Source organism: Cetorhinus maximus, chromosome 7, assembly GCF_964194155.1.
Source record: "Cetorhinus maximus chromosome 7, sCetMax3.hap1.1, whole genome shotgun sequence".
Taxonomy (NCBI): domain Eukaryota; kingdom Metazoa; phylum Chordata; class Chondrichthyes; order Lamniformes; family Cetorhinidae; genus Cetorhinus; species Cetorhinus maximus.
The window spans coordinates 57,465,673-57,478,269 of NC_135885.1; the positions used below are offsets into that span (position 1 = coordinate 57,465,673).

A 12,597-nucleotide genomic window follows, 5' to 3' on the forward strand; every position below is an offset into this window, starting at 1 on the left:
CAGCCCTGCTTTCACAAATAGGGCATCAGTGGCCTACAAAATGCAGTGGTGTGCTGCTGTTTGAGAGATGCCACAAAGCTGGTTCTTGGAACACGCCAGAGACGAAGTAGTTCAAGGCTAAATTGATTTTCTTGTCTACTGGCAGGGCATGGTGAGCAGTGCTGAGAGATCTGAAGTCTTCCTCAACAACAGCACAGATCTTACCATCTACCTAAAATGGTGCAGTCTCCTGCAGCACTGATTCTCGGACATCTGACAAGACTATTGCATTGAAAGGCACAGCCATGACTGGCTCTCTGCTGCGCTGCCACCTCCTTCTACTTATCCTATTCTAGATTCAGCGTGGATCCCATATGTTCCCACAAAAATTGCAGACTTACCCTTAACAAATTAACAAAACAGGCTTAATTGGTCATTGTTCAGAATCGGGAAGTTTGCCAGGTCCCACCTTCCCCCCTCATCTCAAAAATAGTTGGCCGTCGAAAAGGCATTGGGAAGCTGGCACAATGGCCGGTGTCAAGAAATTACATGCTCACCCCTCTCAGTTCCCATCTCCACTTGCCCACCAAAACCCTGCCCCAAAAGTGAAACTCGAGCTGATTTTGACTCCACTGTGGCACAGGAACATTGAGGCTAAATGTAGCACCAAGTTGATATCTGCTAACCCAAGTCTAATATGGATCAAACCATACACCTGTTGATATGTTTGTGAATTTATGCAGTCTTCAAGGTAAGGGTGGCAGATACTTCCACTTTTTGCATCAAACATCAGTACCATCAGGAACAATGCTGAGGAGAGTTCCTTCTACTCATTATCAATATGCTTAAATCTATTCACAGAAGAGTTCACCATGCAGCAAACCATCAAAAAATTATCATACAGTTAAGATGTGTGACTTCTCAAAGCAAAATCTTACCCTTTTCCACATCCTTCGGGTCCTACTAGTATAAATGGTTGTTTGCTGTTAGAACTTAACCATGGTTTAAAATAATCTAGCCCTCTTTGCATGTCAGGAGTTCGGATGACAGGAAGTTTCTGAGGGTTACTGAAATCGTCAGCAGTCAGATTCTCTGGTTTCTCCATCTGATATGCCATGAGTCGCCCACTCTGTTGGTCATAATATGTGTCCAGAGTCTGCCGTGGATCTGGCGGTGATTCTCTTGCCCAGTTTAAAACCTGAGTTAAAATTAAATTGATATTTTTGAAAGCATTAGAGAACATTTGTTTAACAAACAAACCTATTTTCAACACGTCAGCTTTTGTTTGAGATATGAATATTACAGCATTGATGGTTTATATTAACAATTAATCACTTGATTGTTCATGTAAAGAAAGCATTAGATTTGGAATTTATTAGAATAGCAGCTGATGCAAAGATATTTTTAAAGTGAGGTTGCTTAACTTTGAATATGCTTCTTTTTCTTGCCACTTCACAATTTCTTTGTCAAAAGGACAACAACATAACTGAAGATATGAAATAGAAAAAATCTTCTCAAACTATTGCTGTTGTGTTAGGAATATATGTTTGTAATGTGCAACTCTGAAAATAAATGTTTATAAAAAGTGCATAAAGATTGGCCCCAGTTCTATTCTTAACCAACTGGCTTTCCGGAGTACAACATCTGTTGTATGCAGCGATGGACGATGAACCATGGAATGTTGCTAATGTCACTCTGCTCCTGACTGGAAGGATCCGCTGTGGTAGAAATTTAGAGTCATCAAGATCTGCACAGCAACTGGTGCCCTGCCCTTGACCACTTGCAAACTGCCACCCCATCTCCAACCTCCCTTTCCTCCTCAAAGTCCTTGAACATGTTGTCATCACACAAGTTTGTGCCCATCTTTCTCAGAAAGCTATATCTGAATTTCTCTAATCAGGTTTCTGCCTTGTCACATTAACAAAACAACCCTTATCAAAAACGTAAACGATATCTGACAAGGCTGTGACAAAGGTAAACTATCCCTCCTTATCTTTTCGAACTGTTTGCAGCCTGTGGCACAGTTGATCACGTCATCTTCTGCCAACGCCACTCCATTGTCGTCCATCTGGATAGGGCTGCGCTCGCCTGGTTCCACTCTTATCTACCTGATTGTAGGCAAGAAACACCCGCAATGGCTTCTCTTCTCACTCCCATACTATTATCTTTAATGTCCCCCACAGATCGATTCTTGGCCCCTCCCATTTCTCATCCACATGCTACCCCTTGTTCACAATATTCCCAAAAACACAATGTCAGTTTCCACATGCACGCTAACAACACATATCTCTACCTCACCACAACTTCTCTCGGTTTGTCCACTATCTCTAAATTGTTAGGCTGCTTAACCAACATCCAGTACTGGATGAGTACAAATTTCTACAATAAAATATTGGAAATACTGAAGAAAATAGCAAAGGTTGTTAAAAGTACTTCAGCTGTTGAAACATCGGTTCTTGTGGAGACAGTGGGTATGGGGTTCTATTTGTCAAATAATTTGAATGAGGTTCTGTATTGAATGTTAGGTAGATAATTGTTCATTTTTGAACAACATACACTGTACAAAAAGTGAGAGTGAGAAAAGGTTAAAGATAAATCTTGCTGGTTTGAAACAAATGCTCGAGTGAAAGGAATTCTCTAGAATTAAATAGATGGATGCAAGTCATCAACTGTCTGATTATTTTACAAAAATAAATGCTTCTATGAAGAAATTGCTAGCAACCCTAGAGGGGTGTCTCACAATGTAATGCTTTGTACAGACAGAATATGGAACCTTTTTTATTTGATTTGTCTTGAATTTTTTGTTGTGCATATTAACTCTAATTTTATTTAAAGAGAAAGAAAGGAACCTGTTAACTGTATATCAATTGCATTTAATTATATGCAGCTGGAGGACATTAATTGGAGTTTCACAAGCAGACATAAAGAGACATTCATAGAAACTGGGGTGTAGTTGAGTTAGGAGGTGTATGTTTGTAATGTTTCACTCTGTAAATAAATGCTAGACTGAGTAAAGATTGGCTTTAGTATTATCCTTCACCAACTGACTTTCTTGAATATAACATACTTCACATGTGCCTATTCTAATTACCTCTTCCCACCTTCCCCCCAACCCTCTATTCCTTTCATTCTCATATGTGCCTCAAGCTTCCTCTTAAGTGTGCCAATAATATTTGTTTCAATCACTGACGAGTTCCACATTCTGTATGTGAAGAAATTCTTCCAAATTCTTTATTTGATCTACTAATGGCTTTCTTACATTTATTCCCCCTTGTTTTGAACCCACCTACAAGTGGAAAATTTCACCTTTTCCACTTCTTCCTGATCTACTTCCTTTGCCATTTTTAATTACCCATATACATGCAGACCAAAGTCCCTTATTCCTTTGTTCCATTTAAAATCTTACATTTAAGGTGTATTTAATTTCACTATTCCTAATTCCATAATGTATTTCACGTTTTCCTATATTAAATGGTGTCTGCCACCTATCTGCCTTTCCTACTGGCCTATAGCTACCTGCAGTCTTTCAAAACCTTAAGTCACACTTTGCTAGATTCCCCAATTTGGTATCAAATTTTGATGTTGTTCTATCCATCCATATAATTAATGTACAAAATAAATAAGACCACCTCAACCTAAACACATGTGAAACACCACTCATCATATATTTATTGTCTTCCTCTTACCCCAAACCTTGTAAATTTTGCTCCAACTATTACTTTATCCATGTGGCTATATTCATTTCACCATAATGTTTGCTTACTAATGCTAATTTGTGAATGTGACAGAAACCAGTAGATTACAAAGGAGACTGTTAGGTATCATTAAAGGTGGTACTGGGAAGGACTGAGCTGATTGATATACTCTACTCATGATATTCCCAAGATTTACTTCACAAATTGTGAAAGCATAGAAACAGATTATATTTTGCTGAAGGTTATTTTTGTGAAACTATAGTATTAAGTAGTTCAATTCTCTAAACTTCTGTACAACATAATTTAAAAGATAGTGACGTTACATACCTCCTTAGAAAATTCTTGTCGTGATTTCATGTTAAGATTACCACCAAGACCTCTAATTAGGCTAACAACGAACTGCCCACGATCCATACAACCATGAAGATGAGACAAGCCATTCAAAACAGTTCCAACAAGACTAGTTTCCACCACAAAGTCATTCTGAAAAGACAAGAACCATGCTTTTATTTTGAAAAATCAATAATTCTCATAGTTTAAATTCTAATTTTACTCTAATTATTAGCCTAGTGTTGAATTTACTGATTCAGGCCAATTATATATTTGATCAGCTTCACTGATAACAAATAATACTTGAATATTTCGTCAACAAAGGCTACAGAATTTACCAAAATTTTCCATGTTCCCTTTGACCTTGGTGTTATTTTACAACCATACTAGATAATGTAGAATAGTAGACCTGAGGAAAAGTATGCACGTTTTGTTTGGTGTTTGACTAATGTCTTGAAGCTATTAATGTATATATTTTGGAAAATATTTTTCTTTTAAAATAAAAGTTTAGTCTGCAGAAGTGTCTTAATTAGATTAAAGTCAGCTAGTCTGGGTGCTTTGATTTGTACTAGTTTGAGATGTAAACTGAAAGGCAAGGCGTATTTGCATTTTTTGAATAGAGTATTCAAGAAGTGGGGTGAAAACTTGACATCTATCTAGCAGATACCAAGCAATATGTTTATATTACTAATATAATTGGTACATTGAAAGGGGTTTCATTGTTAAAAGGTGAAGTTCAAAGAGGCTGGTGAGACAATGAGAATTTGAATTCAATCAGTGGTGGAAGGTATAACTTCAGCAGTTTTCGGGTGTACAGAGCAGAGGCAATGTAAGATCAAAAGGCAGCTGCAAGCCTCCAACTGGCTCCGCAGTGAAAAGAACCTAATTTTGAGGCTGTAAAGGTGAAAATGCTTTGCCTGGTGTTTGGTTAAGTCTATGAGTTGCTGTTGCCTTAATGGAGATTAGTTTGGGAATTTGTTAAAAGCTATGATAGTAGTAATTTGTAGCCACGGGTATATATTTTAACCTGTGTAAATTAACAAAATGTTTCAATTAGTTTAATGTAAAGCCTCGAGAACTGGTGGTCTGATTCCTGAATTTAGAGTCGCATCTCAAACATAACACTTAAAATTATAGGTTGTGACAGTTGTTTAAAGTTTCCTTCTGGGAATTTTAAATAACTCTACTTTACCAACTGCATCGGTCATAACACCAAGTTTTTTTTAAATTGTGCAGCAATTATTGGTTCATTGGTTCTATTTCTTGTGTTCTTGTATTGGATTAAGACATGCTAAAAATTGGAAACAGCAAGCAAGAGAGCAGAAACCTGTCACAAATAAACAGTTACTGCTAGAGAACAGGGATGTTATTTCAAGTTTAGCTCTAAGCCAAAAACTCTTTCTCACCTTTATAACTTCGAACATAATACTGGGCATAATAATTCAGCTTTCAAAATGCATAAATAAAGCTAAACTCTGGGTGACAAAATAGTTAGAAAGTAGTTATTGTTCATAACAATATTGAAAGAGTTTGCATTTTTACAAGTGATTAGTCTTTATATTGATAAATGCAAGTTCATGTAATGCATATTGAGGTATGTAAATAATGAACAATGCATTCTGCTTTTGAACTCTAGGAACAATCAGGACTACCATAATGATCTTTTCCAGTCCTATGCAACCCAATGTTCCTATAAGAATTAGCAATACTAAGGCAGACTAGACTGTAGACACATTTACATCACTAGTGTCATTAACTTTTGATATGTTGTTCTGTAGCAATCAGTGCAGCTCTGAAAATAAAGGTGATATCTTTCAAGACCCAACAGCAGAGCAATTCTACAATTTTCAAGGGTCTTTCCTTCTTCCTGCAAAACCAGCTAAAGGCGCAAAGTTGGTTCTGTTTATTAGGGTGCTCAGACTAAAGCTGCATAAAGCCGCATCAGGACATGAGAATGCATGACTCAATAAGCTGCCCAGCACCTGTTCTGCAACTGTAACCTTATAGTTTTCCCCGTCCAAGTAGAAGATAGGAAAATATTATTTAAAAATGTCAGACAACTTAGAAGAGTTCAATGAAATTCACAAAATTCCTTACATTTGAACTAAATTGCCAACTAATGCATTGAACATTGAAAAGTACAGATTTTGATTAAAACGGATTATACACTTTGTTCATAAATTTTTGCATTTGCAACTGTAGGTACATAACAAGTCAAAGCCTAAAATGCACTTAGGTTTGATACTTATGGGCAACTCAACAGCAACTACAGTACCTGTATCCAGGAAAGGCAGTTGATATTTATAATAATCAACTATGAATGAAGAATGAACAAACCTTGTCCTGCATAATTCTCAAATAAGTGGAATAACCATTTAAAGGGATGTAAATTTCCCATTAAAATGACAATGAATCCCAGGTGATAATGATATCAGCTTTTCTGCCTGTCTGATGTTCAAACTCTCATCCATACCGTTATGATCTCGGTCAGGACCAGTAATATTTTTTAAGGAAAGAAGAAATCCAAAATCCCAGTTATTTACTGAAAGAATGAAGCCACAAGATCCCATGTTTTAAAACAAAAGATTTTTTTACTGTACAAAAGTCAAACAAAGCAAACACTGAATACTATCTTGGGTAATTATCTTATACTCTAAAACCCAGAATCAACATAAGTTAGGCATGTATTGACAGGCAAATTGTGGTTGATTATAAACTATAAATTACACATTAAATGGCAGATACAACTAAGAGAGATCTGATGAATTGAATCAGCAGTTCACTCAGCATATATGTAATTAATCTCAGTCACAAAATCCTTCAAAATTCTGTCTTCCTCACAAAGGATTTCAGCTCCTATTCTTCTAATATTTAATAGCACACAACCAACCTGAGTTCCACAGGCACAGTCTGAACCAAAAATGGCACACATCTGCAGAACTTCCTCAAATCTACTTATGACATTGGTGGATCTACACCATTTGGATTCTTCAAGCAACAGAAACAGCTGCAGCAACTGTATATTTGCCTATTCGCAGCTTCTAGATCTAGCCTCTGTCTTCTTCAGCCTACCTATACTGTACCACTGGGATCATTATCTGAGCTCTAATAATACCTTTATATGGTTTCAACCAATTTCAGTCTCCCCAGAAGTTTTGGTTTCCAATCTCAGTTTCAGTTTAAAGTTTCCTTTCTCAGTTTCCCTTTTCGGTTTCCCTTTTCAATTACCACCTGTCTCAAAAAGCACAAGCTTTGAAACTACGGATTCCATCACAATAACGTTATCACTTCCAGACAACTATTCCAATTGCTCTCCTGAATGACCTCCCATCCTGGGCCCTCCGTAAGCTTCAGCTCATCTAAAACTGTACTGCCACTAGCTCTTGCCAATCCATTTGACTGACAAGGCTAACTCTAAAATATTTAGAATCCAAAATGTCCTCACACGATGGGTAAGCTTTACAATATCTGCTTAACAATTCACTCTAATTGCATTCAAGTGTAGGAATGCACTGGTGTAAAATAAATATGAGTTACACTTCATAAAATAATTAACTAAAAATACATATTTTGCAGTTAACCTGTCTTGAATAAGAGGATTTATAAAGGCCACTAACCTGCTTCAAAACCCAGTTCAAACACTTTTCAAAGTAGTCTCCTATCCAGCTTTCAAGATTGCTCCGGCATTCATCTACCTGGTTTCGTAGCCAAGATTTAACCAAAGAACTTACATCTGTATCTTCATCACTATAATGCAAAGAAATCAGAAACAAGTTCAGGTTTTGTGATTTTTTAAAACAAAAATCAACTTATTTTATTATTCTTTTACTTTTCCCACAGTGTTAACATTTAAATTTTGGTGAAATCTAGCAAATAATGTTATTTATTTTTACATCTCGCAGTGTGACATGGCCAATTATGTGTTTAGTTAAACTGAACAAAAATAGGCAGGAGGTTTTTAAACAGGCAAGTGTGTCATTCACTGACAGTTTGTTCCTCCATTGTTTTGCAGAGCGAGGGAAAACAAACTGGACTTTGATTTTGTCACAGTTTATGATAAAGCTGGTGACACATTTTATTATGCCTGAACAAAGTATTCAAAATCTTGTTATAGAAATGTTGTTTATTAAATGGTTGCATGACTGCAGGGAAGACTTCAATTACGTTTCAAGTTGAATTCCATAATATAGCATATTACAGCATCACAGAATTGTTACAGCACAGAAGGATGCCATTCAGGCCCATCCAGACCTCTCATGATTTTGAATGCATCTACCAAATCTCCTCTCAACCTTCTCTTCTCCAAGGAAAAAGTCCCAACTTCTCCAATCTATCAATGTAACCGAAGTTCTTCATCCCTGGAACTATTCTCATGAATCTTTTCTGCACCCTCTCTAATGCCTTCACATCTTTCTTAAAGTGTGGCACCTAAAACTGGACACAATATGCCAGCTGAGGCCGAACCAGTATTTTATTCAAGTTTAACATAACTTCCCTTACTTTTGTACGCTATGTCGCTATTAATAAAGCCTAGGATGCTTTACGCTTTATTAACCACTCTCTCAAACAGTCTTGTCACCTTCTATGGCTTATGCGCATACATGACCAAGACCCTCTGCTCCTTCACCCCCTTTAGAATCGTACCCTTTATTTTATCTTGTCTCTGCATTCTTCCAACAAGTCACTTCACACACCTCTGCATTGAATTTCATCTGCTGCTTGTCCACCCACTCCACCAACCTGTCCATGTCCTTTTGAAGTTCTACACTATCCTCCTCACAGTTCACAATGCTTCCAAGTTTCATATCATCAGGAAATTTTGAAATTGTGACCTGTACACCAAGATTTAGGTAATTAATATACATCAGAAAGAGCAAGGATCCTAACACGCACCCCTGGGGAACTCCATCACAAACCTACTTCCAGCCCCAAAAACATCCATTAACCTCTACTTCGTTTCCTTTCAACAGCACCGTCCTAACCCGCAACTTCCACCACCTAGAAGGACAAGGGCAGCAGATGCATGAGAACACCACCACCTGCAAGTTCCCCTCCAAGTCACACACCATCCTGGCTTGGATGTACATCACCATTCCTTCACTGTCGCTGGGTCAAAATCCTGCAACTCCCTTCCTAACAGCACTGTGGGTGTTGCTATAATACATGGACACAGCGTTCAAGGCGGCAGCTCACCACATCTTCTCAAGAGCAATTAGGGATGGGCAATAAATGCTGGCCTAGCCAGCAACACTCAAATCCTGTAAGTGAATAAAAAAAAGCTGATGGAATCCAGGGAAGAGTAGCAAGTTGAGCCAAAATTGGTTCAATGGCAGGAAGCAAAGATTTATGATTGACAGGTATTTTAGTGGCTGGGAGACTGCTCCACTGGGGTTCCATAGGGCTCAGTACTGGGTCCTTTGCTGTTTGTAGTATTTATCAATGATTTAAACTTAAATGTAGGGGGCACGATTAAGAAGTTTGCAAAGGATAGAAAAATTGGCCATGTGTTTGACAGTGAGAAAGAAAACTAAACTACAGGAAGACATCAACAGACTGGTCAGGTGGATAGAAATGTGTGAAATGTAATTCAATCCAGAGAAGTGGGAGGTAATGCATTTGGGGAGGACAATCAAGTTAAGGGAATACAATAAATGGTAGCATTCTGAAAAGTGTAGAGGAACATATGGACCTTGGATTATATGTCTACAGATCTTTGAAGGTAGCAGGAGGGGAAGATAAGGCAGTCAAGAAGGCATACAGGATATTTTCCTTTATTGGGTGAGGTCTAGAGTGCAAGAGCAGAGAGGTTATGCTTGAATTGTATAATACACCAGTTATAATTCAGCTAGAGTATTGCATACAGCATTACAGGAAAGATTATGATCATACCAAAGAATACAAAAGAGATTTACAAGCCAGGAGTGAAGAACTTGAGCTGTGAGGGAAGATTGGGAATAGGGTGGGTTTATTTTCTTTGTAACAGAAGAGGCTAAGGGGAGGTTTAATTGTGATGCATATAATTATGAAGGGCCTAGATAAAGTGGACAGGAAGGACCTAATTCCTATAGTAGAGAGGCCATTAACCAGGGGGTATAGATTTAAAGTAGCCAGTGGAGGAATTAGAGGGGAGTTGTGAATAATTCTTTTTCACCTAGAGGGTGGTAAGGGTCTAGAACTCACTGTCTGAAACATTGGTAGAGGTAGAAACCCTCATCACATTTAAAAAGCACTATGATAATCACTTGAGGTGTTATAATCTACTGGGCTACAGGCCAAGAAATGGAAATTGGAATTATATTGGATAGCTCTTTTACAGCCAGGACATACTTGATGGACCGAAAGGCCTCCTTCTGTGCTGTAAACCTATGTTTCTGAGTAAGCTGTTAAAACCACATATTTAAATGCAATTCATCCTAATGTCCTTAACTTTATTCAAAATTATCATGCTAACAAGTAGAAGTCCACACTTAGAGCATTCTGGGGGTGAAAGACAGAAAATGGTAATAAATGAAAGGCAGCTTAATTAGTTAAGGCTGCATGTATTGATGTTGCTTCAACAGGGCGAGCATGTGTAGATACAGTCAGTGACATCAAAGACAGCAGCGTTCTGCCTGGTGGGATGAGGGAATTGGTTCCCAATTCTTTAAAGATAGAATAAAAAGTAAATAAGGCATCATTGTGGGAAATAAGAGTGAAATGGAATTACATTTAAAGGTAAACAGTAAAGTAAGAAACTTATTTAAAAATAAATAACAAACAAATTTGGAACGAATCCAGATCAATCTTGCAGCTGGTGCAGGCAAAGAGGAATCCCAAATCTGCGCCAGACTTTCAATTTATAATCATTTAATGAGTTGGTAAAAATCAATAAAAACATATTTTGAATAAATTATTCTTTAAGAAAAAAATCTTATCATTCAATGTGAGGCTTGAAACCACAACCGAGACTGCATCCTACTGAGCTGGTGGAGCTGTGTTGGAACTCCAAGAACACTGCCTTTCCAAACTTCTTAATCATGCCCTAACCATGTCATGCGCAGAGCATGGTTAGACAAATGAATTATTTGTCATTTAGATATCTTTAATTACCAGTTCAGTGCTCAGAAAATGCTGAAAACAATTGATATTCTTTCACTCTCATTAACAAATCTGGAACTCAGAGAATTTCAGCGATAACATGGTCATAGTCTTGTGGCTACAAGCGCTGGTGAGAGGCTAGGAATTCTGCGGTGAGTAACTCACCTCCTGACTCCCCAAAAGCTGTCCAACATCTACAAGGCACAAGTTAGGAGTGTGTCAGAATACTCCCCACAAGCCTGGATTAGTATATCTCCAACAGCACTCTAAAAGCTTGACATCATCCAGGACAACGCACCCAATCCACCAACTTAAACATTCACTCCCTCCACCGCATGGTGGCAGCGGTGTGTACTGTATACAAGATGCACTGCAGCAACTCACCAAGCGTCATTTGACAGCACATTCTAAACCTGCAATCTCTACCACCTAGAACAGGGATGTCCAACCTTTTCACCTGAGGGGCCACAGTTCAATTTTTCTCTCACTCACAGGGCCAGTCGGAAAATATTGGAAAGGTAAGGCAATTAAAATGCATCTTGCCAGTATCAAAACAACAAAAAAATGGGCATTTTTATGAACAAGCTTCAAATCAGAAGACTAATTTATTAGTTTACTTTTCGTCACTATATTGAACACTGATTTTGTGAGCTATCTGGCATTGGAGCTGCTACACCAAGGTGGTAGGTGATTCCTAAGTGACCCAACACTGGAAAACTATTGCCCATCACACATTTAAATCATCTCCCATTTACTTATTCATGCACAGCCCAGTACGGTTGCTTTCTGGGACAGATCAGGTCAACTTCCACCCCCCACTCCCCCAGAGCACATACTGAGACGCTGTTGACAGTTCCAATGAGCTTGACAGTTCATGAGTTTATGCACTTTTTACACACATTCATGTCTAATTTTAACAATTCCAAAGATCACTTGGCCCCCGCCGCCACCCCCAAAGGTCACCTGACCTCCCCCAATGACCAGATCCAAAGGGATACCTTACCTGGTTATCCAAAGAAACGCATTCAGACCTGCTCTTACTAGGTTTATTCTGCACACTTCGGAATTCTCACTTCTGGGCTCCCAAAATCTGACTGAGTGGAGGCAGCTGATGGTTTAAATAGCCAGCTACCTCCATGAATTACTCCCACTTCCACACCCACGAAAATGGGAAATGCTGTGTTCGGGGCCGGGGCTTGCGATTTCTGAGCTTGTCCACCATAAGACGTCATGGGGGCCAGATACAATATTGAAGGCTCCCAGGGCAACTCCCTCCCAACTATATATCATTGATGCTCCACCTCTGGTGGGCCTGACCTATCGGTGGAACAGGGCATACCCAGGGATGGTGATGTTGGTGTCTGTGGCATTATCTATAGGGAATGATTCTGTGAGTATGACTATGTCAGGCTGTTGCTTGACCAAGCTGACGGATCGCTCTCCCAATTCTGGCACGTAGATATAAGTAAGGAGGACTTTGCATGGTTGACAGGGCTGGTTGTGCCATTGCCGTTTC

The 12,597-nt window shown here is 38.6% G+C and overlaps 1 protein-coding gene across 2 annotated transcripts in view; it reads right to left on the bottom strand.

Annotated features, from left to right (window-relative positions):
- The window catches only part of dync2h1 (dynein cytoplasmic 2 heavy chain 1), a 766,235-nt gene that overhangs the window by 600,205 nt on the left and 153,433 nt on the right, over positions 1 to 12,597 (bottom strand). For both annotated transcript variants that reach the window (XM_078545532.1, XM_078545531.1), the window contains exons 41-43: positions 7,622 to 7,751; positions 4,002 to 4,157; positions 918 to 1,177 (exon numbers count right to left, since the gene is read on the bottom strand). In XM_078545532.1, coding sequence (XP_078401658.1) covers positions 918 to 1,177; positions 4,002 to 4,157; positions 7,622 to 7,751 — 546 coding nt within the window. The remainder of the gene's footprint in view (positions 1 to 917; positions 1,178 to 4,001; positions 4,158 to 7,621; positions 7,752 to 12,597) is intronic.